The 26970-nt window shown below is 41.0% G+C and overlaps 1 protein-coding gene across 1 annotated transcript in view; it reads right to left on the reverse strand.

Moving 5' to 3' along the window:
• Nucleotides 1-24804, reverse strand: part of usp54a (ubiquitin specific peptidase 54a) — a 45035-nt gene extending 20231 nt beyond the window's left edge. The window contains exons 1-8 of the mRNA XM_053502391.1: nt 24380-24804; nt 16268-16360; nt 11074-11208; nt 8225-8338; nt 7931-8013; nt 4248-4353; nt 3014-3160; nt 2172-2321 (exon numbers count right to left, since the gene is read on the reverse strand). Coding sequence (XP_053358366.1) covers nt 2172-2321; nt 3014-3160; nt 4248-4353; nt 7931-8013; nt 8225-8338; nt 11074-11208; nt 16268-16360; nt 24380-24526 — 975 coding nt within the window. The 5' untranslated portion in view covers nt 24527-24804. The remainder of the gene's footprint in view (nt 1-2171; nt 2322-3013; nt 3161-4247; nt 4354-7930; nt 8014-8224; nt 8339-11073; nt 11209-16267; nt 16361-24379) is intronic.
• Nucleotides 24805-26970: the final 2166 nt, after the last annotated feature.

A 26970-nucleotide genomic window follows, 5' to 3' on the forward strand; every position in this document is an offset into this window, starting at 1 on the left:
CTACTGTACCTTGATCAGTCAGAAAGTTGTTTTTTGTGTGTTTAATTATAAAACAGTTGCTAGAGAAACAGTCCTGACACTTTAGTTAAAACATAGATAAAAGATCTTTAGTAGCTGTTAATAAACGATGTTTTTCAAGGCAACAACCAGCACCAAAAACCAATGCTGGTAGATACATGAAAAAGTGCATACAGTATGAATGGATGAAAAGATGGAGGAATGAACGAATGGACCATGAAGCAGTCAATGTGAGCATTCTGTCTCTTTGGTAAATGAGTCATTATAGCCAGATACTTCTTCACTAATCTTGACTGGGTTGACCGTGTTGATCTCATTAGATGTGGTCATGAGTCCCAAAATAACACTGAGGTGACCTGCAATTACAGGGGGAAATAAAGAGGCATGACGGCTGTTTACACATGCAAATACTCTGCCGCAGCAAAACATCTTGACTGTGAGTACGATGTGCCAGTGGCCATCTGTCAGGTTTGAATTACACCCTGCTATTGTGGTTGGATCAAATAACAGGCTTAAAAACCGGGGTATAAGGGGTGGATTAAAGTTTCTCCAAACCACACAGCATGTATCCGATCAATCGAACCGCCCTGCGACTGCACATCTGAGGAATATGTTCTTACTGTGTGCTTGATTCTTCTGCTCTCCACGGTTTAAAGTGCAAAAATATACAGACATTTTAATCCGGTATTTAAAACCTTTACCTTCCCTTTACATTGTTTAAATACAGCAGCAGCGAGAATTCTTTATATAAATATTCCTAACCACCCACAGTGTACTTGACTTCAAAATGCCCATTATTCATCTGCTCATGAAGGTACATGACTAAGGCTCGATTTAAACCTCTCTCTATCGTTTTTTCCTGCTGAATTTCTCATCAGCTCTATTTTACTGTATATTGAGGTCACGATCAAGTGATGCATCTAAAAACATCCCAAAGCGAGATGCAATGAGATAAGATTTTGTTCTTTATTCTTTACAACAAAAATGAAATCAATACATTTTTGTAACCATATTTAGAGTGGATTAGTTTTACCAGGGACAGTCATGTCAAACGTCTAATGAAATTTCTTCTAGATAAAGGCATAAAATCAACTGATACAATGTAACTGATTGATGCAAACCAAAATTTTTTAAGTAGGTTGCATTGCCGTGGATGACTATCCTGGCTGAGGTGTCTTAAAACCCACTGCAGAATTGATGGATAAATTGTCGCTAACTTGTGAAAGATACTTCTGTCCGTGGGAACTGTAGGTATAATCGTTCACGATCACCACTTACACATTACAGGATCTCGGCTAGGAGTTATTGCCACGTTCCTGTACAGTCCTGACCTCGCTCCAAGCCATTTTCACATGTTTGGGCCATTAAAGGAGTTCCTGGGAGGCCAGTGTTTCAGACATGGAATAGGCAGCCTGATCATTGCTCTGGTGTACTGGGAAAACTTTCTACTTTGATGGATCCCAAGCACTAGTGAAACGCTGGGATAAGTGCGTTATTGACACTGTATCCCAGCCTCATGCACAAAAAGTACACTGTATAAGACCAGGAGAATGAACCCCAGGATTCCGCCCTGCAGGAAAAGATTTGTGCGCTTTTATCTCCATCATAAATGAACCCAGGAAGTACTTGCTGTAATTTTTTTTATAGAAGAAGCAGCATTTCTGAAAATTCTTGCCAAGTTTTTGAGTTTCTAGCAGAGGTACAGGCAACGTGAACGCCGTGACCATGTGACACACTTAGGATCGAGAGCAACTTGTCTGCTCTACAACAAGCACTTACGACAAAGGTCAAAGAAATCAGTTCGTATTAAAGTCAGGTGTCTGCTGTACAAATGGATTTTAAGTGTGATGAATATTAATTACTTCATCTACACAGTGGAACCCAAACACTCTGTTAAGTTCTCTTCAGAAACCAGGCGATGACCAAAGAAAATGCAACGGCGTGGCTAGACGGTCCTCCCACCTCCCACACACATATTTCACACACATTATCATGCACGATAAACCAACTATCCACTGAAGCATGGAAAGCTGCGCACGGACCAACATCACACACCGACATCAGACTGCATGAGCACAAAGACATTATCAGTAGAGAGAGAATGTGCACTGAAAATAATTCGACCGTGGTCTCATTATAGGAACAACTTTTACCTCCTTGACATGCGCATCATCGAAGTACATCCATTTCCGGATCTTGGTCTGGAAGAAGAATGTGGAGTAGTGTTTGCCGTAGTAACACACCATGCCCACTAGGTAGAGCTCTGCCTGCTTGGCTTTCTCCTCCGTCACCCTGGAGAAGAGCTGAGAGACAAGAGCAGGCAAAGGGTTATTCACACACGCACGCACACACACACACACACACACACCCATCTAAAGGTCTTCATAATAATGAGTTCCTCCCTTGTAAGCGTTTTAAAATGTTACACAGCGGTTCTGCTAAATGCCAAAGTGGCAGGGAGCGAGAATCCATGCTTTAAAAAAAAGATGATCACGTACAGGATCAAAACCTAGAACAAAACGCAAAGGACTGATTTAATCCCTTAATCATCACCCAGTTTAGTATGATACACTTGGCACTTGAAAGAATGCACATTATACCGACGGGCACGACGCAGAGCTTCGATGCAAATGCAGGAGTAAATCATTTTTAAAAAGACACCACGCATGCCACTTTTCTATGGAAAAGTTGTCAGTCAATGCTCAAAATTCTATTATTGGTATCATAACAAAAACGAGAAGAGAAACCGCTTTTTCCAAGTCCTGAACGTCCATTCTTTCTGGACTATAGTGTCTGACCCAGATCCGAGTCTAACATTAGACCAAGGAGACTTTGAAAAGTCCACTTCTGTCTGAAAACAGCTCGAGGTCTGAGTGCAGAAAGTTAAGTTTTATCAGTCTATCTATGTTTTTTCAGTGTAATAAATCTATGCCACGTGTTAAAGTTACATGACGAGCTGATCAGAATGCGCGAGCATGTCCAGCGGGTGTCTTACGTCTCCGAGACGCAGGATTGTGCCCAGACTGTGGATGACGTCCTCGGCGAGGTCGGAGTTTTCCGAGTCCCACACCAGGCCGATGGTGATGATCTCAGGAGAGTTCATGAGCACGCGACGGATACGAAGCTTCTCTCCACAGTTACCCTGAGAGGACGAGGAAAGAATGTTACACCACAGGATGGCAGGTCTGATGAGATCACTCAAAATATTTACAGAAAATTCCACCGGAAGCTAATTTACTTAATCAGCCATGACATGAACACACTGCATCTTATCAGATTTTCAGCACATATAAAGAATCAGACAAATTCATTTGCCCATAAATAAATACAACAGTTTCAGTTAACAGGTCCAATTAACAATTTTTTATGATTTAGTTCAACCAGAGCGTACTTTATAAAACCCTGAATTATTTAAAAACATTTTTAAGAATTACGTAAAAACTAAAAATCTTAAATATAATGGAATGCACAGAGCTTTGTGTGTGTTGTAAGATGTGTTAGTGTGCTAGAGCATGATTTCCCAAAAAGACAAAAAGAAAAAAAAACAGCCCCACTCACAGCCTGCGAGGGTGTTTGTGCCAGATCTGCATAAATGAGCAAGGACTCATCTTTCACAGCGAAAACACACACACACTTTTCTGTATTAGTGAGGGCCTTCCGATGACAATTACTAATGCAGCTAATAATACAATGCCTGCGCCCAAACCCAACCACAGCAATCAAAAGGAAACCATCTGGCTTTTTTTTTTTTCTTTAAATAAAAGATGAAAAACAAAAAAAAACCTGACTTTCGAGTTAGAATTTTAATGTAAAATATCCTTTTTCAGTTTTGGATGTGTGGCATGTGGCACTGAGGAATCTACTCACTAACCACCATCAAACAAACATATTGTATTATTATTATTCAGTTATAGTGATGTCTTGGCAGGAAGACATGATGTAGGGAATGCACAATGATTTATAAGGCCTCGAAGCAAAAGGAAAAAAAATGGTTTGCTTGTGTCATATTTTTTCACCGGGAGATTAAGCAGAATAAAAGCACATCATTACCCAGGGGTGCCAATAATTATGAAGCCAAACAGTAGTACAGCCAAATGCAAATAAACATAAAATATTGTTTACACACATGCACAAGATTCAATTAACTTCCTCATCAGATGTAATTATTGGTTTTAGATACAAAAGTGGAGTGTGTGTGTGCGTGTGTGTGTGTGTGTCTTTTTTTTTACAGGACAGTTGCGCAGGTCTCCCACAGTGCTGGCGTTTCTCAGCAGTTCCCCGAACATGTCCGGAGTTGGTTTCTCCCTGCACTCCAACATCCTTACAGCCTGGTTACTGCAACACACACACACACACACACAAAATGAGGAATTTATTTATTTATTTATTTTTTATTTACATATCTGTATGAGAACCAGCTATACAGTATGTCCCCACAAAGTCAAAATGATCACAACACACACACACACACACACACACACACACACACACACACACACACACACACACACAGTGTCGAGTGCAGAATGTGACTGTTCCTGCAATCCAAACACCCCGCCACTCTCACGCCATTGTCCCATCCTGCAGCGCATGTGGCCGAGCTCTCCACCATGTGCTCGCTCTGTGTGAGGCGGTGAAGTAATGCTGACTCTGCACTGGACAATACCCAGCCCTCTGGAACCCTGCCGTCCCACTCTGTACTCAGCTATGTATACTCGGTTCACTTCAGTGCCTGTATTCCGTCCCAAAACCTCGCACTAATGTCTGGAAGTGGATTCTCTGGAGCTTGTTCAGGTGCAGTGGTGATTCGGGTGTGTGGATTCACTTCACTCATGTCACGATATCAGCAATGAAAATCCCCCTCAAATCAGGTGAAATGAGATCCAGCGGGAGATACTTTCTAGGAATTTCTATGTATGTTTTCCACTATAAACACTATGAAAAATTAATAATCTTCCTAAATGTACGCAATGCCAAGTCTTAATGTTAAGACAAGCCGTGAAATGCACCAAACATCACTGCTGCATTTGTTGTACAGGTTGTAACTTTTTAAGTTGTGTTGTTGTTAATTTATGTTGTGTTGGTAATTTATGATGTTGCATGTACATAGCACCTTGGTCCTGGAGGAACGTTGTTTTGTTTCACTAGCTTGGTGCTAACAAAAGGTGAATATGGAGGTGTCCATGTTTTTTCTTTATTTTTAGTTCAGACACATGGACAATTCTAAGCTTGGATGTCCAGTTCCTGAGGTAGGCTAAATTCAGTAGACGGTAAGCTAAAATGAGTACAATTAGAACTGCCAGTGAGTGCCGAATACAGAGTAAGAGCTTAACTCTATATGGACTTGATGCCACACCCACCTATCTCAATCTATGCCACAACCACCCGTCCCGCTAAACACCACCCCCCGTCCCACTAAACACCACCCTCCATCCCACTTAATGATACTCCCACCTGTCCCTGTAAACACCACACCAACCTGTCCCACTAAATGATAATCCCACCAATCCCACTAAACACCACACCCACCCGTCCCACTAAGCACCACCCCCCCGTCCCACTAAACACCACAACCACCCGTCCCACTAAGCACCACCCCCCCGTCCCACTAAACACCACAACCACCCGTCCCACTAAGCACCACCCCCCCGGCCCACTAAACACCACCCTTCGTCCCACTAAACACCACACCCCCGTCCCACTAAACACCACCCCGTCCCACTTAATGATACTCCCACCTGTCCCTGTAAACACCACACCAACCTGTCCCACTAAATGATAATCCCACCAATCCCACTAAACACCACACCTCCGTCCCACTAAACACCCCATCCCACTAAATGATAATCCCACCTGTCCCTCTAAACACCACACCAACCTGTTCCACTAAACACCACACCCACCTGTCCCACTAAATGATACTCCTACCAAACCCACTAAACACCACACCCACCTGTACCACTAAATGATAATCCTACCAATCCCACTAAACACCACACCCACCTGTACCACTAAATGATAATCCTACCAATCCCACTAAACACCACACCCCATCCCACTAAATGATAATCTTACCTGTCCCTCTAAACACCAAACCAACCTGTTCCACTAAACACCACACCCACCTGTACCACTAAATGATAATCCCACCAATCCCACTAAACACCACACCCCCACCCCACTAAATGATAATCCCACCTGTCCGACTAAACACCCAACCAACCTGTCCCACTAAATGATAATCCCACCTGTCCCACTAAACACCACACCCACCTGTCCCACTAAATGATAATCCCACCAATCCCACTAAACACCACACCAACCTGTCCCACTAAATGATAATCCCACCAATCCCACTAAACACCACACCTCCGTCCCACTAAACACCCCCATCCCACTAAATGATAATCCCACCTGTCCCTCTAAACACCACACCAACCTGTTCCACTAAACACCACACCCACCTGTCCCACTAAATGATACTCCTACCAATCCCACTAAACACCACACCCACCTGTACCACTAAATGATAATCCTACCAATCCCACTAAACACCACACCCCATCCCACTAAATGATAATCCCACCTGTCCCTCTAAACACCACACCAACCTGTTCCACTAAACACCACACCAACCTGTACCACTAAATGATAATCCCACCAATCCCACTAAACACCACACCCCCACCCCACTAAATGATAATCCCACCTGTCCGACTAAACACCCAACCAACCTGTTCCACTAAATGATAATCCCACCTGTCCCACTAAACACCACACCCACCTGTCCCACTAAACACCACACCCACCTGTCCCACTAAATGATAATCCCACCAATCCCACTAAACACCGCACCAACCTGTCTCACTAAATGATAATCCCACCAATCCCACTAAACACCACACCTCCGTCCCACTAAAAACCCCATCCCACTAAATGATAATCCCACCTGTCCCTCTAAACACCACACCAACCTGTTCCACTAAACACCACACCCACCTGTCCCACTAAATGATACTCCTACCAATCCCACTAAACACCACACCCACCTGTACCACTAAATGATAATCCTACCAATCCCACTAAACACCACACTCCATCCCACTAAATGATAATCCCACCTGTCCCTCTAAACACCACACCAACCTGTTCCACTAAACACCACACCCACCTGTACCACTAAATGATAATCCCACCAATCCCACTAAACACCACACCCCCACCCCACTAAATGATAATCCCACCTGTCCGACTAAACACCACACCAACCTGTCCCACTAAATGATAATCCCACCTGTCCCACTAAACACCACACCCACCTGTCCCACTAAATGATAATCCCACCAATCCCACTAAACACCACACCTACCTGTACCACTAAATGATAATCCCACCTGTCCCACTAAACACCCTCCCCACCCGTCCCACTAAATGATAATCTCACCAATCCCACTAAACACCACACCAACCTGTCCCACTAAACACCATATCTACCTGTCCCACTAAATGATAATCCCACCCGTCCCACTAAACACCCTCCCCACCCGTCCCACTAAACACCCTCCCCACCCGTCCTATTAAACACCACCCCTACCCGTCCCACTAAATACCACACCAACCTGTCCCACTCTCCATCCCACTAAATGACACATTTACTTGTCCTCCTACATGACATACCCACATGTCCCAATATACGACATACCCACCTCACCTGTCCCATTAAAATACATACACACACCTGTCCCACCAAATCCCATCCCCAAACCCTTTAAAAAGCACACACCACTAAAAGATAGTACGATGGCATGAAAAAAAGCTTTTTTTTTCGAACTTCTAACTACTGCATTCTTTCACAGCGACAATAAGGACACATTCTCTTCTGGCCTCAGCAGCAGGGGACTGCAGTACTCACCACAGAGAGGTGGTGGAGATGTAGTGCACCATCTGAACGAAGGGCAAAGGATCTGATGACGCTCCACAGCTCCCACACACGCACTAGAGATGAGAAGAGGACAGGAGATCAAATATGATGAGTGTAAAGCACTTCATATGTATAGTCTTTTTAGCAGTGCATTTATTGACAAAGCATGTCCTAGATAATAAGAGAAACAGAAAGACATTTAACAAATGTAAATGTATTTCCAGGCAAGTATGTATCGGTTCGAGAACTAATTCTCCTTAACCACAGTACACGTAGAAGCTTCACCTGCTCGAAGAGCATCATGGCGAACTTCTGGTGTGGAATGCAGTGCTTGGCTGTACAGATGTCCTCCTTGCTCTCATCCGCGATGTGAAAGTGGATACGCATGAGGATGTTCTCCTAAGAGAGGCAGAGATGGCGGCAGTGAGTGAGCGAGTGAGTCATTTCAGGACTAAGGTGCTTTGTGCGTCTCGGGGACTGTGTGCACTTTTCCTGAACTCCCCATGAGTCCGCGTTAAAGAAGCACCATCAAACATTTTGTATTTTAGAACCTATGTTATTATCCAAGAATATGATGCAAGTGCAAGAGGGAAAACAGCGGGTGCATGGAGTGACATCTGCTGCGGTCCAACTGAGTCCCAAGAGGGGGCAGACACCCAAGACTGAGTGGGTGCTTGAAAGAAAAGTGAGAGGTAAAACAAAGGTGAGAAAGTTTTAGTTTGAACAGAGGATAACGGAAACATTTCAGTGATGAACAGTTTTTATGCATTTACATTGCATATAGTCAGTCACCTCTAATTAAAGCCAGTATTTTAGTTAAATTCAAGTTAAATAAATATAAGATATATGTTTCATGCTACATCAATGTTAGATTAATTTCCTAATCCCATAGTTTTATTATAAAAACATTTCTGGTTTCATTATAAGAGCAACAACACAGATTCTCTTTCTGTCCAGTCGGTGGATTCTAATAGGCATAAACATCCTGAAGAAGTCCAGAAGCTGTACTTTGTTGAAGTAAATAAAGAAACTACTGGCCATGCACTTAAGCAAGAGCTAAGAAGTGGAGAGACTTTGTCATTAGTGCCTTATACACATTGATCCCAGCAGTCACGCGGATTTTAATTTAACTGCTCCATCAGCTGTTTCTGCTTCGGCAAAAAGGAGCCGATGGAAGGGCGTGACGATGTATTCGTCTTCACAGGGAGAAGGCAACTGTTCGCTAAGCTGCTGCTTCAATCACAACAGACACTGAGGACACTGAGATCAGAGACAAATATCACCATCAGAGATTGATAGCCTTACCGATATCAGGGTTCAGTTGATCTAGATGCTTAGCATATCTCACATCTTATAGTTCTCTCAGTTAACTGAAAGAAAATCCAGCAAATAGCTGCACATCTACTTTAGTGGAGACATAAGTAATCGAACATGACCTTTCCTTCTGTTCGCCTTGACAGATCCAAGGCAGGAATAAATGGTAGCCAAAATAAACAGAGGGAAATGCTGTGGTGAAAGAACACACTTCTTCAGGATTTCTTCTACCAGAGAGACTTAATTCTCACGAGACAATTACATGTCAAATCTTATGCATGTGCTTGTAATTAGAAGGAAAGGAAGTATAAAGCCACTAAGACAACTCCTACAACATGCTGCCTTTGCTCTCCTTTGGTATTTCCTATCGAACCCAATAATCCAGTGTAAAGCCACCCTCACTGGGCTTCCGAAGAAGCAGGTCAGGCACTGATTTCCATCAAGGCCTGAGGCACAGTGTGGGATCAAAGTCATGATCCTAAAAGTCCTAAAAGTGCACAGGACCACTGTCATGCTAAAACAGGTTTGAGATCTTAGTTCCAGGGAACACAAACTCTAATCCTACAGCATGCAAGACAGTCTATGCAATTTTGTGCTTCTGGCTGCTTTAAAAATCAAACAAAGTGGCTCTGTTTTCTTTTTGCTAACATTCTTGAGACCCTCTGGCGCAAAAAAACTAAATAAACTTGTTTCGCTTGGCTTTCCACTGACCTAAACAAGTTTTGATCGTCTCCCGAATGTATGTGCAATTTCAATTTGGCTCGGTTACTCGTATGCCAAAAACGTTTTGCGTACCGAAGCAAAGTTCTTGCAAAGTTTTGTAAAAAAAAAAAAAAAAAAAAAAGAAGTATTTATTTATTTATTTTCTCCCTAATTTAGTCATGTGCAATTCCTCCCCGTCACTAGAGGGCTTCCACATTAAGGCTACTACTACCACTCAGTCGGGAGGGCCGAAGACTATCACGTGTTTCCTCCGAACTATGTGACGCCAGCCGACTGGAACCTTTCCGATCTGCTTGCTTAGGCACCAGTGGGGGCAGCGTAACACACTCGGAGGACAGCGCTGTCCGCTCCTTCCTGAGCTCACAGACGCCCCTGATTGGCTGTAGAGCCGTGATTAATGTGGGAGTACCTCTCATCCTTCCCCTCTGAGAGAGCTCAGACAATCAGCTCTCTCTAGACCTCCGGCTGTGAGAGGTAACAGCATCACCCGGGAATCGAACCAGCGATCTCCGGATGATAGGGCGTGCAAGTTCTATAACTTCAGTGGCTATTAGCTCGTTAGGTGTATCGACATATAAGCATCGAAAATAAGACGGAAATGCTCTGCTAGTGGCCAAACAGAGCAATTTGAGATTAAAACAACTGAACTTTATATGACCCTGTACATGGACCCTTCAGCTTCATACTTTCCCCATTGCTAAGCTCAGTGTGGTGGAAGTTCACATCTGCTTTGTGCATTCGTCTGGAGATAATCTGTTTAAATGTGCAAAGGTAAATTACCCAGAAGTTATACATATGCCATGTTATCATGACCTTGACCCAGACACGTACAATTTTAGACAAATATGTCAGTTCCAGAAAAGAAAAAAGAAAAAACTCATATGAGATTTATATGCTAGAAAGTTCATGCTATGTTAATCCCTGCACTCCTTAGACTATATAGATTCAGAATGCAAGTATTTGTGTCTGATAAAGAACACTGACTAACTTAACCTTCCTTATTTTCTTCTTATAAACCTGTTTAATTGCTGTATATAGATTAAGCATGGTATAATTGATTTAACTGCATACATCACCCAAGCTTTAGGAGCACTTACAAAGCACTCAGCAGCGTCGTCCATGATGCCCAGCTGGAAGCGTTGCTCGTCCTGAAAGGTCTTGGCCAGAGCGGTACGCAGGGCATCAGAGGGCAAGACTTTTTCTGTGCTGTACTGAAACTGCACAAAGATGCTCTGCAACAACACAACACACATTATAGACATTTTTCACACACAGACCTACTAGTCCAAATTTCTGCGGAAAGAAAGCAAAACTGTAAAATAGTCATTACTATTATGAAACTCTAGATCATTATTCAGTTTATCTACTTTTTCCTTGAAAATTATAGATCATATCAACACCAGGAGAACAGATGAGTGGAGCGTTACGCCTGCCAAGTCACTAAGAGATTATTCTGTCCTCACTCTGTTCTTCAGCTCAGTGAGATAAAAACAACACTGAGCACTGCCAAGTTCTACCTGGTGAAAACACAATCGCATAAGTAAACCTGTACTCGATGCCTGTGCATGCAGAGCGAACACATGACCATGTTTGTGTTTCTCTCTCCCTCGCCGTCACTCCCTTACTCCATTTGATCTTTAACTCTGTCTCTTTTGGCATGTTCTCCTTCTCTTCCCCTGTCTCTGGATGTTGCCAGTTGGCCTGATTCACTGTAGCCATGGCAGCCATCATAATTATACTTATATAACATATTGCATAACAGTTTGACATGTATACTTACTGGCAAAAGTGGAAATAAAATAAATAATTATTAGAGTGTTCTATAATAAGTGCATGTTTCATATGCTCCTTGTTAATTAAAAAGGCACCCCAGATCACCAAAATTCCAAGATCGTGCCCTCTTTGGCTATGGTGCACTGGGTGTTCAAATGGTGTTCTGATTCCTTGTTTATCGTGGCCAGCTTCTACCTTTTTTTCTGTGATTTGTGCTGCATTGGTATTTTCTGTGCCTAGCCTTTGGTCTCTGCAGTCCTGGTTGAGTCTTGAGTCCCCCTGATCCTGCACCCAGTTCACTAATATACTGTATGATTACTCATTAATGTTAATCGGTGTGTGTGTGTGTGAATGTGCGTAAAGGCATGAGATTAGGGTCATTTAACAAAAGTTAAATGCAAATCACATAAGCCCTGATATTGCATAGTGAAGAGTATATGTGTCAACAAGAACAGGCCTCAAGTGTTGAATTTTTAATCAGCTAACAATAAACACAGATCATATCTCATTTCTTTTTATTTCTTTGGCTCAATTTTCCACTTAGCGTGAAGGACATGGGTTTATTTACATACTGATGATGGTTCTACAGTGACTAGACCTCTAAAGAAGCTAATGTCAATTATATTACCGTTAGCTCCGGTGCAATAACTTAATTGGTCAAGTGGTGCTTCAAGAGTGTCATTTCCTGTAATCACACTAGGATGTTTGACTGTGTTTGTCATTCCGCTTATCTTTGTCCGGCACATAAAATTCCACTTCCTAATTTAAAACATTTACTACAGTACTCTTAGTGGCATCATTATTTTTAAGATTATAACTTTTGATTTGGAATATAAAATCTTGAAAGTGAGAAAAGGACGAAGCAACATCAATTTTCTCAGAACCTTTGGCAGAATCGTACAAATAAAATGTGAGAGCAATCTAGCTGTCATGGTAAAAAAGTGAGAGTGACTCCTTTAAGATTTAGTTTTGTTAATGGAGATATTAAGTAATATTAATAGCGGACATATTAAAGATTGATTTAGACCATACAAGTACACAGTAAATAAGAAAAATATTCATAAAAATGACGAGTGATACAATTATTGTTTTGGCCTTAGACATCTATCCACAAAAAAAATAAAATAATAATAAACAATTTAAAATTGCTGAAAATGGTACCACGTTTAAATTTTCTTCAAAACAACCATCATGGCCGAGGGGAAAAAAAAAAGCTTTTTATGGAATCTGCCAGGAAAAGTCTTTACTTTTTGTCATTTTTCATTTGCATACACAGTAATATTCCAGCGTCTGTCAGAGACGGGCGTGTACAGTACACAGGATCACCCTGGACTGGTTCCAATTATTGAAATGTTTATACAACACATTGTATTTGATATGGTAACTATATTTTCTCTTCATTTTAATATACATTCTTACACATGTAATATAAATTTTAAAAACCATGTACAGTCTTTCACTTTTTAATTTATTGATTGCAGAACTTTTAAAACTGTGAAACTGCCAATATTCAGCATACCGCACTCATACCTCACACAATACTTAAATAATACCTTATACGATTCTGCTTTAATAACTTTATTACCTTATACGATTCTGCTTCAATAACTTTATTACCTCATACGATACTGCTTCAATAACTTTATTTAATACCTCATACGATACTGCTTTAATAACTTTATTACCTCATACGATACTGCTTCGATAACTTTATTTAATACCTCATACGATACTGCTTCAATAACTTTATTTAATACCTCATACGATTCTGCTTTAATAACTTTATTAACTCATACGATACTGCTTCGATAACTTTATTTAATACCTCATACGATACTGCTTCGATAACTTTATTTAATACCTCATACGATACTGCTTCGATAACTTTATTTAATACCTCATACGATACTGCTTCGATAACTTTATTTAATACCTCATACGATACTGCTTCGATAACTTTATTTAATACCTCATACGATACTGCTTTAATAACTTTATTACCTCATACGATACTGCTTCAATAACTTTATTTAATACCTCATACGATTCTGCTTTAATAACTAACACCTTATACGATACTGCTTCAATAACTTTATTTAATACCTCATACGATTCTGCTTTAATAACTTTAATACCTCATACGATACTGCTTCGATAACTTTATTTAATACATCATATGACTCTGCTTAAAGTTAGCTAGGTAGCTAAACAGGATGAGGTAAATTTTTACTTTATTTTATACCACAAATGATATCAGTAGACAAGTTGTTGCGTGAGCTAGCTAACACTCTGTAAACTATTGTACTGTATAACTCAAACCAGCAGCCAATCCTGTTAGCAAGCTAGTTTCCATTAAGCTAACTTTCCACTGCTTCTGTTTGGTCTTTAAACATGTACAAACTGTGGGGTGTGTAACTACAGGGCCATGTTTAGGAAAAAGAATATATGAATAAAGTTTATTTGCTATTTACTTATGGGTCGGTGAAATGCTTGAGGTTTACACAGCATTACAGAATACACCATTATGCTATTTTTAGACTTAACCCAAACAAGAACATGAACTTTCTTTTTAACTATTACACATTTAAATTGTAAATATATTGCCTTGCAAAAAATTGCAAACTAGCCATAATTCTGAAAACCTCACAAACACACCTTTCTTTCTTTAAAAAACACATGTACGTACACCTAGGTGTCTCCTGTAGGTTTGCTACAGTAGTAACAGGACTACAGGACATATACAGTACTGTATATTGACGACATATGCCGTGGATTATAGTTCTCCCTGTGCACAGAACAAGTGATGTCACTAATTAGTTCTAGTGTATCTGGCTGAAGAGGTGTGCTAATAAGAATCATTCGAATGGAACGCATATGTAGCAAGAGATATTTGTGTTAAATATAAAACAATGACTACACAGTTCACTGTTAGTCTCTGAAAAAGAAATATACATAATTCGCCCAAGTGAGCGGCGAGCATGTTGCTAACAATTTGATCGCGTCCAGTTTCCTCGCCTAGTCGCTCAAACTCCACAAAGTTGGAAATGACTGATAAATTACTGCTTAGTGCACCGCTACCTTTTAAATAAAGTTGTTTTTCTGACCTTTATTTAAAACCTTTATTAGGTTAGGACATCTCTCCAACCAAGTGCTACTGTACTGTACCTGTTTGTCTTGTCTTTTTTTTTTATCTAAGCCTGCAGTGTTTGTGACCAATCACCCTGTAGGAGGTGTTTACCTGATTTAAAGGATGTGTTTTTCCCTAGCGTCGGTTTAAAAGTTTAAATTGCATTCACTGATCTTTTAATTAAATGGTGGCGTAATGGTTAGCAATTATGCCTCGCACCACTAACACTGAGGGTCTAATTCCCGCCTCGGGTATGTGTGTGTGTGTGGAGTTTGTATTTTCTCCCCGTTTTTGGTGGGTTTCCTCCCACTGTCCAAAGACATGCAGTGTAATGTAACTGGCGTTTCTAAATTGCCCATAGTGTTTGAGTAGGTGTGTGCATGCTTGTGCCCTGCGATGGATGTGCATCCAATCTGGTGACTCAAGTCCCATGGCCTCTCAGAAGCCTGTACTGCCTAAGCGGTATAGAGGATTAGTGAGAGTGAGTAAGCGTTCAAACATTAATTCTAGTTAAGTGAATCTATTGAGAGAAGCAGACAGCACTGATTAAAGCTAGGTTATATTCACTCGTATCACAGCGCACACCAAACCAAACGTCCTTGTACCCAATGGTACGAATTTAAATATATACGTAGAGTCACGTCGCTTATACTTATTCAATTAAAAATAAGTAAAAAATGCATTTAAAAATTACAATATTTTCTTTTAGGGATTTCTGCGTACTAAAAGGTTTATAATCCAGTTTCATAAGAAAAATCTCAGTTGCCTTGCCACTGTATGGTGTATTTAAAAACATATACTGTAGGTGTCTGATCATGACTGTACACTGAATTGGGTAAATTCAATTTAATCTCCATGCTTGATTTCGAAGGATGGGGTTCACTCAGCAAGAACTACACATGCGATCGATCGGACACACAGTAAACAGGTAGACAGCACTGTGGAGCGTGCCAGTGTTGTACCGAGATGCCACACTCCTCATTTATACTTAATTAGCTTTTGATACTGTAGGAAGTCCAGCTGGTTCTTGAGTGCATTCATCAGAACGTGATTAAAGGCAGAGAGATTGTAAAGACAAAGGAGACACAGTGATCATGAGGTGACGCTGATGGAGACGGGAGGAAAGAAATGACCCGGTTTATTCTCTTTTTTTTTTTTATTCATGTGAGCCTTTTAAAAAAATCTTGTACTTAAGAAAAACTGAACCCTAAGCCATAAGCCTCAAATCAATTCGAACTACATTTTCCTTCCCACATATTATCGATCAGATCTCAAATATCCACTTGTCCGCACTGAGATCAGAAACCGAGCATGAAAGAAACACACAGGAATATGAACCAAATGTCAATAGTGATTACAAACACTGGGAACCGTACGTGATTCATCTTTACCTTGAGAGCACAGAAGATGCACGAGTCCTCCATACACTTGTGTGTGGTTAGTTGCCGAAAGCTTCTGCGGAAAATATCCAGGTGCCAGAGAACCTGTGAAGGAAAAAAATTTATAAAATTAAATAAAGAAACATACAGTAACAAACTCATCAGACCAGAAAGTGAACCAGCACGGAATGAAGGGCAACACCCTGTGGAAATCCAGTCTTTCCCAGAAACATCTAACAAGTTAAAAACTAGATTTTGATCAGAAGCAGTAAAACACTATATCTTCATCCGTACTGTACTATACCTGCCGGAAGACAGGATGACGGCTAAGATTCGACTGACAAACCTCTGCCTGTGCCGAATACACAGATATACCGCTCCAGATCATCCAACATGACAAGCAAAGATGCTTCACCTATCAGATGTCAGCTGTCTTATACATTTAATAATACCTGCAGGACAGGATGCCAGGTTCGGTGCGGATAGAAAAGTGAGATGGAAAAATGACACAGACAGGTTGACATGAAATTAAAGAAAGAAGCCGAGAAAGAAAGGGACAAGGCAGCTGTGCTTCTTATAAGGCAAGATGTGGAGTGGCAGGAGAACACACACTGCCCCAGCATCTTCTTCCTGCTGGTTAGTTCTATCCACACACACACACACACACACACAGCAGACATCTGTCCAAGCAGAAAAGGCTCTGGGGTCTGACCTGGCATGTGTCGGTGTGCATATGTGGACCCCCTCACGACACAATTTTTTTTTTCTTTGTTAGTTTGCCAAATCAAAAAAGAATATATAAAATATATATTAATTCAACGTGAATATAAATAGTAAGAAGTCGTCACTAATTCAGAAAAAGGTCACAGTGACACAAAGCATGTTCTAAGACAAATTCTAAATGTTATGACTCTCAAAATGAAAAAAAAAAAACTGTCTCTTCTTTTTTGGTTCTCTTTTTAAATAAAGGAGTGCTGAACAGAGAGAAGAATAAGTACGTCACAATAATACTATATCTGGCTACGTTCACGTTACAAGCCACATCGCTCAATTCGGATTTTTTGATCAGGTCAGATTTGTATGTCACGACGGTTCACATTCATAATTAGCGACTTTAGTTTTAATCTAAGATGGCCGTGTCTGTTCTCTGAAACGGCACACGTGTGCACATCGATACATATTTGCTCATGCAAATGTCTGGGTTAAAACACGTTATGTTTGTGCGACCACTTTTTAGTTTCAGATAACAGCCGCGATTTTTTGCAGTTTTTAGCGATTTTACAGTTAGTCAGCTGTTTTTTTTTAAGGTCCAGAAAAAGGCAGAAAGCTAGATACCTTGCTTTATGTTTTATCAGCTATTGCTAGCACTGCTATGAAATCCCTTTGCTGCCGGTGCAAACTGATGGCATCAATGATCTAAGCATGCACAGAGGCACAAATTTTAATCTGCCTGTTCTCATTTAAGCTGCATGACCACCATAATGTATATGTATCTGATCAAGGACCACATACGAAAGTGACTCCTAAAGTGACCGTTCGGGAAAACATCACATTTGTGTGTTTAAACAGCCCGTAAAAACATCCGATCTTTATCATATTATGGCTGGTAATGTGAACGTAGCCTCTTAAGTGACCTTTGGGAATATTTCCCTGTAAGGTCGGACATTATATAATCCTAAACAGTCGATGACCTCAGGAAGGAGCAGCTTTTCAGGGTGAAGATTAAAAGCTTGAAAAGTTGCAAGCTGTTGACATTAAACAAAAACTGGCTAATCCAGTTTTAATGCCACTTTGCCCAGATGAGAGCAGGATTGTTCGATAAAGACGTAGACAATATAAAGTCGGTTTCTTTTCCTTAAGCAGCACAGATTTCTCCTCGTTTAAAAAGAGGCAGCACGAATGAGACGCCCGTGTCAAATCTTGAATCATGATTGACTGTATTGTACAGACTTTATGTACAAAAACAACCTGTATACCTGATTTGCATATCCACATAGACGTAAGGCATGTAAGGATTATTGTACCATAGTGACAGCAGGTAAAAAGAAACATATGATATCTCCTCATTACAATGGACATTTGTCCCCCTTTTTTTTAACAAACCTAGACATAATCCTTCTGCCAATAAACATTCACAGCCTCCACAGCAGGAAAACAGTTAATTATGCATTAAGGCACATTAAAATAAAGTATATTATGTAACTAGAATATGAATCTACCTCATTAGCTACAGGATAAATTCATGGGAGACTAATTTAGACTGTTTTCTTTGCTTTGAAGATTGCTAAAGAAGCCAAAGAGTTTATTCAAGCACCGAGAAAGATGAAAACTTCTCATCAACACCAACAGCAAGGGAATACATCCAACGGCAATCTGCTGTGGATCTGTAATCATGTGGCCCAAGTAATGAACAGTAATGGTACGCTGATGATCGGTGGAAAGCAGAGTGAGCTCTCAGCCTCAGCTGTTCATTACTGTTGTACCAGACTGACCCATCTTTCTCAGACAGGCTCCAGCTCTATGGGGGGGTGGGGGCATCTCTGCCAAGCTTCAGAGCTCAACATGAGCCACTTCAGAGCAGCTCAACATTCTGAAATATCCATCGTTTTACGCTTTTACACCAGGATTATTCCATAAACAAAACATAGCAATAGCAACCATCAACTATCTATTCAAGCTCCAAAGACCGATTGGTCAGGACCTCTGGATTTCAAATGAATAGAAATCAAGAGAGAAGACAGGAGCAGAGATGGGAAGGGGTCGAAAATCCAAAAGGTCTCCACATATAGATGATCTGACTGAGTAGGGCCGTGCAGATCAGACGGATCTGAGGTGGCACTGTGGAGAAAATGACACCACTGTGGTGCACATTACATGCATGAGATGGTGACGACAGGAACAGGAAGAAAGATAGAAGGATAACAGGAAAGAGGAAAGAATAGCTACAGTCTGGTCACTGCCATTAGCTCATTTCCCCGTCTCTAACTACATGTGCTTCCTGAAAGACGTGAACTATTATTTGGATAGGTGTGCGGCCAGCTTTTTATGGGGTGCAAATATCTCTCCAGATTAAAAAGATAACAAAAAAATAAAGATCATAAAAGAAGTAAATAAATACCCAAGTAACTAAATAAAAAATAAAGACAGATTGTAGATGGAGAGAACAGGGCAGTGGTTAATGGATTGGACTACAGTTAGGAAAGTATCGGGTTCAAACCCCATCACTACCCCTGTTGGGCCCTTAAGGAGGGCCCTTAACCCTCAACTGGTCAGATGTATAATGAGATATAAAATGTAAGTCGCTCTGGATAAGGGCGTCCGTCATATGCTGTAAATGCAAATTATTTAAAGGACTGCTATTTAAAGACATTACTTTAGCCTCAAAATCTTACACAATCTTACACAATGCAAAAGCCAAAAACATTTAAACACCAAGAAAAACTTGCCCAAAAGAAGCCACTTAAAAGGTATATGCCAGTTCTTTCTAATGGTACCTTTAAAGGGCCTGTATACTTCCATTTAGCAGCTACCCCCCATGCATTGACGTTGAAGAGAACTGATTAAAGGACTGCTGAGGCCACGTGTTAAAAGATATTACGCCAGCCTCAGACTCTTAACGACAGGCTACAAAATGTAAAAGCACGGGGCTACCAGAAACATCTAAACCCCCTCTCTGGTGTTCTCTCGACATAACAGGAAAGTGCTGATTGCACATCCGTCTCTTTCTGCAACAGAGCGCATCACTGACTCAGCAGCAGTGGGGGAAATAAGACTGTTTGTAAATATGAGAAGCCCAGACATAACACTGTCCCCTTCTCTCAGTCAGGCTCTTCCTTTCTTTTTTATCATACGGTGTCCTTGACTCTGTCCTCGGATTGAAATCGGATCGGTTGGTGCAAAAATTAAAGTTATTTTCCCATTAGATTTTGCATTCCGGTGCAGATCATGTCTCGCTTCTGGAAAAAAAGTGTGCATTTAATGATGAAGTCGGATCCAAAGAACCAATTTCACCATGTTGATCTGCATTGAAAACAGCTTCTGGAGTGCTGAATCACTCACAAGACACAAAGAAAGAATTCTGTGGGCGTCACTGTGACTCTGAGAAAATAACAATTAATTTCCATGTGTTTCCCATGAACCAGAAAAAAGAAGAAAAAAAAAAAACCAGGCTGAGCCTTTAACAGCATGCTGCCACAAACACTTACCCAAGGGTCCATGCAGAAGAACAATGGAACAAGGAAAGAGATAATGGACAAATAAGCATTGGGCACTTTGGGTAGAGAAAAAAAAAGGAATGCATAAAGTACACAGCACAGAATAAATGTCCCGCTGGGATAAGTGACTTCTCATCTTCAAATCCATTAATCATCAAACCAAGACGCACTGACTTGACCGATCAGTAAATGATACCGCACTGCTCTCCTTTTTTTCTGTTTTCACTCCACTCGCCATTCTGTGATGCACTTAGTCTGGATGATTATGGGCCAAAATTTAGGTCACAGGTATGAAGTGTGTCCCAAACATCTTACAGCTCTCCGGCTGCTGAATACGGCTCGGTGGCACTTTGTGACGATGGCCTCATCCTGTTTATAGAGAACATTTGAAACATGACTGATATGGAGCTACTTCTTTAAGAGCTGAAGCTGAAGGTTAGTTAGCACATAACTGGCCAGCAACTAGCCCAGCCTTCTTCAAATCTTAGTTGTTTTCACCTTCATAACATTGAACACAGAGGATGTCATCTTGGGAAACGATTAATAATTCGTCCAACCTGAATCGGTTAAAAAGGGGCATTTTTTCCCCATATGTTTCCAGTCTCTTGATTCTGGTTGGATAGAAAAATGCACTTCCACAAAGGGGGATTCAGGGAATATTTAAAGCTACAGACACTGAAACAGGATGTAACAAAAATGAATTCAAGGGAATGAAATTCAAGCATGGCAGAATGAATGATCTGAGCTGTATTTCAGTTCAATAATTAAATTTCTTGAACGTTTAATTAAATTTGATCGATTCATGTTTTTAAATAATATACACATCAGTAAAATTTTATACGTGGCAAACGTAGCAATTAGACAGCACAATGGCTTAGTGGTTAGCACTGTTGCCTTGCACCTCCAGGTCCTGGGTTCGATTCCCGTGGTGGGTGTGCATGAAGTTTGCATATGGATGGAAATGTAGCAACTAGCTTCAGTCATTTAACTAAAACTAAGAGTAATAAAAGGTGACAATAGCTTAGTGGTTAGCACTGTCACCTTGGACCTCCAAGGGTCTGGGTTGGATTCCCGCATCGGGTCAGTGCGCATGGAGTTTGCTTGTTCTCCTTATGCTTGGTGGGTTTCCTCTTGGTAGTCCGGTTTTCTCCACAATGCAAAGACATGCAGATTAGCCTAACTGACCTTCCCAAATTGCCCATCGTGTGTGAATGAGCGTGCCCCAATTCTCCTGGGAGAGGCTCCGGGCCCCCTGAGACCCTTTATAGAGAATAAAGCGGTATAAATCATGAGTGAGTGAGTAATAGTAATAGAATTTTACCAGAGCTTTTTGTAGGCAGTAAATTCTAAGCTAGTCCTGTGGCGACTGCCTTGTGCTGCTCTGGCATGTCCTGATCTGGGCCTCTCCTTAAAGCGTTAACACTTCTCATCGGTGTAGCTGTACTTAATCGCCCAGGGACCAGAGCTAGAAGAAATACGATCCTTAAAGAGTATATTAATAAAAGCTCATTAAAGCACTGCATTTAATTCCAGACAAAGAAATGACTGTTTTCACCCCTGGGCTCTCGGTTTGCTGTCTCGACATATTGTCATGCCCGATAGCAGCACACAATACAACAGTGGCTCAGCCTCCTCCTCCTCCTCCTCCTCCAGCTCATAACTGACACTAATTTGTAGCTTCGGAGGTATTATTATCTGGCTAAGCAGCTTTAAATCCATATAGCTGGTTATACAGTAATCTAAAAATAGAGGGGACCTAATGCCAGGTTGTGTGTGGGGTAATTATTGTCCAGGCCAGAGTGCGCATGACGGTTGTTTGTGCCACCTATTGCACACAGGTTTGACTCATCGGGGAGTAGTGTGTAATGTTGCTCATGTGAACAAGAGGCAAAAGTCTTAAATAATAAGCATCACAAAGAAAGACAGCTCCTTCACCTACATACATTTTACTGACTGGATTAGAACACACTCCGCAAAGCCGCAAATCCTTCCTCTATGTAAATGTGCAACACATCTACTGCAGGTTTAGTCTGTCTAACCCACGGAACACGGTGCTGTGTGAATCCTGATGTGATGTCTACAGCTGAACGCTTAGCAAACACTGATTGGGAATTATACAGCACAGGCACCGATTTTTATTCATTACTTCATATTTTTTGCCTTCTATTGCATTTTGCATCAGTTTGATTTTTTTTCCAAGCTGGTTGCATGAGAAATGGTTAGAAACAATGAAAAAATACTGTTTTTGCATGGCTAAACACTACTTGCTTGCCCTGTAATCACCAGGCTTTAAATGCTGGAATCATCTCAACCAGAGACTGAATATTATAATATTTTCGGTGCAGCTTGTGACATAAGCCTAGAAGTCAGAGACTGACGCAATACACACCCACCAGCCATATTATTAAAACCACAGACAGCTGACGTGAATAAGAGTTAATCATCATGTTGCAGGGGCTCATGTCGGGGTGGGATACAGTTGGATATAGTGTTTTTAAAGTGTTGATTAAAAGCAGTAAAAATGGTAAAACATAAGGGTCTGAATGTCTTTTACAAGGGTCAGATTTTGATACCTAGATGACTGGGCATGTCGTATGTGATGTTTATCAAAAGAGGGACAACCCGTGATTCAGAGACCGCCTGTAACTTCACTGTCTTTGTGGATAGGAATCTTTCTGCTAACAGCTGTTGAGACTAAATAACTAAAATGTTGCTAAGCATAACTAGTTTCTAGATTTGTTGTACTCATGCCATTTCAATTGTACTCATGGGGTTAAATCATGGAGTGTTTTAGTGGGTGGGGTTAGGCTTTAAGGATTGGAGATTTGGTTTAGAGTCAGGGTTAGGACATGGATTAGAGGTTCGTATTGGGGTTGGGATTAGGGGTTATGGTTAGGATTGGGACTGGAGAATAAGATTAAGCTGCTGTGGTGGGGTTTAAGTGGTTACGATTGGAGTTGAGATTAAGAATTGTGGTTAGGCTTAGGTGGTAAGGATTGGGATTAGAAATTAGTATCGGGGTTGTGGTTTGGGGTATGGTTGTAGGATTGCGATTGGGGGTTATTATTGGGGTTAAGACTAGATGAAGTTGGTGTAAGGTGGTTAGGCCTGTGATTAGAGATTAGTACTGGGGTTAAGATTAGGGGTTGTGATTGGGGTTTAGTTTTAGGATTGGGGTTGGAGGTTATTATTATGTGGTTAGAATTGAAATCGGACGTTTTATTGGGGTCGAGATTAAGGCATTTGGTTAGTATTTAGGGTTGTGACTGGCATTTAAGGTTAGTATTAGAGTTGGTTTGGACAGGTTGTTATTGGGGTTAGGTGGTTATGACTGGGGCTATAAGACTAGGACTGGGATTGCGGTTAAGAAGTCAAGAGTTTGTGTTGGTGTCAGGAACAGTTAGCATTGTGATGACAGGAGTTGAATTGGTTATAGTAACAAAATGGAATACAAAACAGATTAGTCTTTTAGATAAGTGTCATTAATATATATATATATACACACACACACACATACACACACTACGATTTATTGATACTGTTTGAACCTGAAAGCGGTTTTAAATTAGTTGGAACTTAATGATATTAACCTGTTAAATTACCTTAACATGCTTGATTTCTTAATTTAATCTCATGCTGTGATGTAAATTATTAACTGATGTATACCTGCTATTAGAAATAATAATTAATGACTACATTTTCCCCAGTTGACTGGATTAGAAACATCATTAATTGCTAGTCTTTAAAGACCAGAGAGTATAACAGGTATGTCAGTTGTTGTGTAGTTTTCCATTTTGGGAGCTTCATGCTTGGTTTCCAAAACATTAAACTCGTGTTTACAGTGATTTCATTCAGGGTTGAAGGAGAACACTCGTTATTTATAGACTGTGTGTTTCCCAGTGTGTATTACCTGCAGAGCGCTGTTGAGGAAGCAGCTGTTCTGTCCTGGCTCGTTGCTGAGCCCTTTGCTGGGAGCGATGGAGGTCATGGTGCGTGGAGTAAAGATGCCCTGCAGCCCACTGCTGCCTGATGCAAAGTAGTTTCTTTTCCAGGACATGCTGGAATTGGCTTTCAGTAACCAGTCTGAACCAGTAATACCAGCACAAGGGTCATATCCTCAAAACCGAGAAGGCGAAAACAAAACATCCAAAAGGAGCTCTTTCATGGGCGGGCATGACCTAATTCCTTGGCATGCTCCGAGTTTCAGGCTCATAAAGCATCAGCAAGAGGTAGGGAAGAAAAAAAAAATCCACGAATTTCAATAGAGCTGTCCCAGGTTGACTTACACACCCGTCCTCTACTTTTCACACCTCTTTCGTCCACGCCCTATCTCTGAGAGCTTGTTTGTGGAATCTCACAGACTGTGTACTTAGGTCTCAGGTTTGTAGGGGGTTGTCCCAATCTCCACTTGGCACTCGCATCCAAAAACAGCTGCTGGAATCTCCAGTATATTTCTGTGGTGGATGTGGTTAGCGTCTTGTCCTTTCCTCGCTTGTAAATATATCAGCAGGGTGTGAATATTCACACTTCAGAAGATCTGGAAAAAAAAAAAGTGAAAGATAGAATTATTTAAAACTTTGGTCCACACTAAGAGCTTAGTCATACTGCATTACATCCTCAAAAATAAGGCTGCTAAGATTTTTATTCCCCAGCATCATCAGCAATGATAGGCTTAGCTAAGGTTAGGTTTATTAACCACTGCGCATCCATGCATGCTGAAACAGATAATGGGAACAATTTTTACCAATCTGAAAACTAAAAAAAAAAAAAAAAAAAAAAAGTCATTTAAAAAACCCTGAAACACATTAAGTGTGTGTGTACTGAAATATCTGGCCTCCACACTCCAGTGCAATAGGTGGCTGTAATGCATCAACCGCACACAAAGACAAATAAAAAAGAAGATAAAGCTCTAATCTCACAAAATACAGTTGCATTTTGATCAGCAAGAAGACTGCACAGGGTATTCAGCTACAGTATGTTAAGCGAGATTCCAAACCTCAGGAAACGAAACTGGTTAGTTTAAAGAAAACCGTTAACGGTGTAGGGAACAAGTGAACAATCCTTTATTACTTTGCAGGAAGTGGGGACGCAACATTCCCCACCAGTCATTGCACCTCGCCTAAAGGGCAGAATAAATAGAGCTTAAACAGAGTGTCGCCTTGCACCTCCAAGATCCGGGTTCGATTACTGGCCGGGTTCGATTACTGGCCAGGTCCGATTCCCGTCGGCATTGAGTTTGCATGTTCTTCGCGTGCTTGGTGGGTTTCCTCCGGGTGCTCTGGTTTTCTCCCACAGTCCAAAGACATGCAGATTTGGCTAATTGGCGTTCCCTAAATTGCCTGTAGTCTGTGAAAGAGTGTGAGAATGTGTGTGCCCTGCGATGGAATGGCACCCTGTCCAGAATGAGCCAGTGATTTATCATCATTGTCAAGCATGACACAATGTAATGTACAAACGTAAAATATTAAAATTAAATTTTTAAAAAATCTACTGCACCAATAATGGTGATGTTGCAGGGTGTTCTAAATGGTGGAATTTTGTCGAGGGAAGTTCCCCTAACCGAACATTCCCAGGACAGAGAGCAGAAAGCAGGGAGCAGGGAGCACACTTTGAAGTACACTGGGGAACGGAACGCAGCGTATGACTTTTTCCAAGATTTAATGTCTACTTCAGGACAAATCTAATGCAGTTGTGATGACGACAAAAAAATTGGCCTCCCAGTTGCAGAATGAAATGTAGCTTTATGACCAAAGTACAGTTTAGAAATTGTAGTCATTATCATTGGCAGTCAAATGGCAATGAAACTAAGGGCGTGTTCCCATTAGGCATGATTGACTTGTACTCAGAAACAATTGCTCCCCCTCCCTACTTCACCCGCCAGCCAGCGTTCACATTGTTGTTCTCCGATACAGCAGATGGCAGCAGCTACTTTGTTTGTGAGCTGCGATTAAACACAGGGGAAGAAGAGAATAAAGAAGTTAATCTTCACATTATATCTAATATTAGTGATATTTCAAGAAAAAAATGTCAAGAGCAACGCTATTGCGTGCCTTCCTACTTTATCGACCATAGCCGTGTAGGTCAGAGGATGAGATTGGCGAAGTGAAACTAGACCGTCATGCCCAACAAATTTAAAGCAAATATGATAACTCCGAATTCAATCAAAAAAAGTTTTACACAACTGGAGATAAAACGTTAATTAATATTCTGATACAAAGTCACAATAACGACCAAACACCAAAAGCGCTCCCTCTGTCCACGGGTAGGATAAGTCCGCGTGTCACGTCTGGCCGACAGATTATCCAGATCAGACGCAGGGATTAGTCTGGCAGGAAAACCTAACCACATGTACAGTAAGTACCTCCTTGTACCCCAGATGGTTGTTTGTCTCTATGAGCCTACATTAAGCTGGGGAAAACAAGTGTGGTCACATGATTTTGGCCAGACACAGAATGCTGGTAAACAAGCTTGCCTCACACTTCCAAGTAGAAAACAGTACCT

The sequence above is a fragment of the Clarias gariepinus genome, chromosome 8 (genome assembly GCF_024256425.1).
Source record: "Clarias gariepinus isolate MV-2021 ecotype Netherlands chromosome 8, CGAR_prim_01v2, whole genome shotgun sequence".
Classification (NCBI taxonomy): domain Eukaryota; kingdom Metazoa; phylum Chordata; class Actinopteri; order Siluriformes; family Clariidae; genus Clarias; species Clarias gariepinus.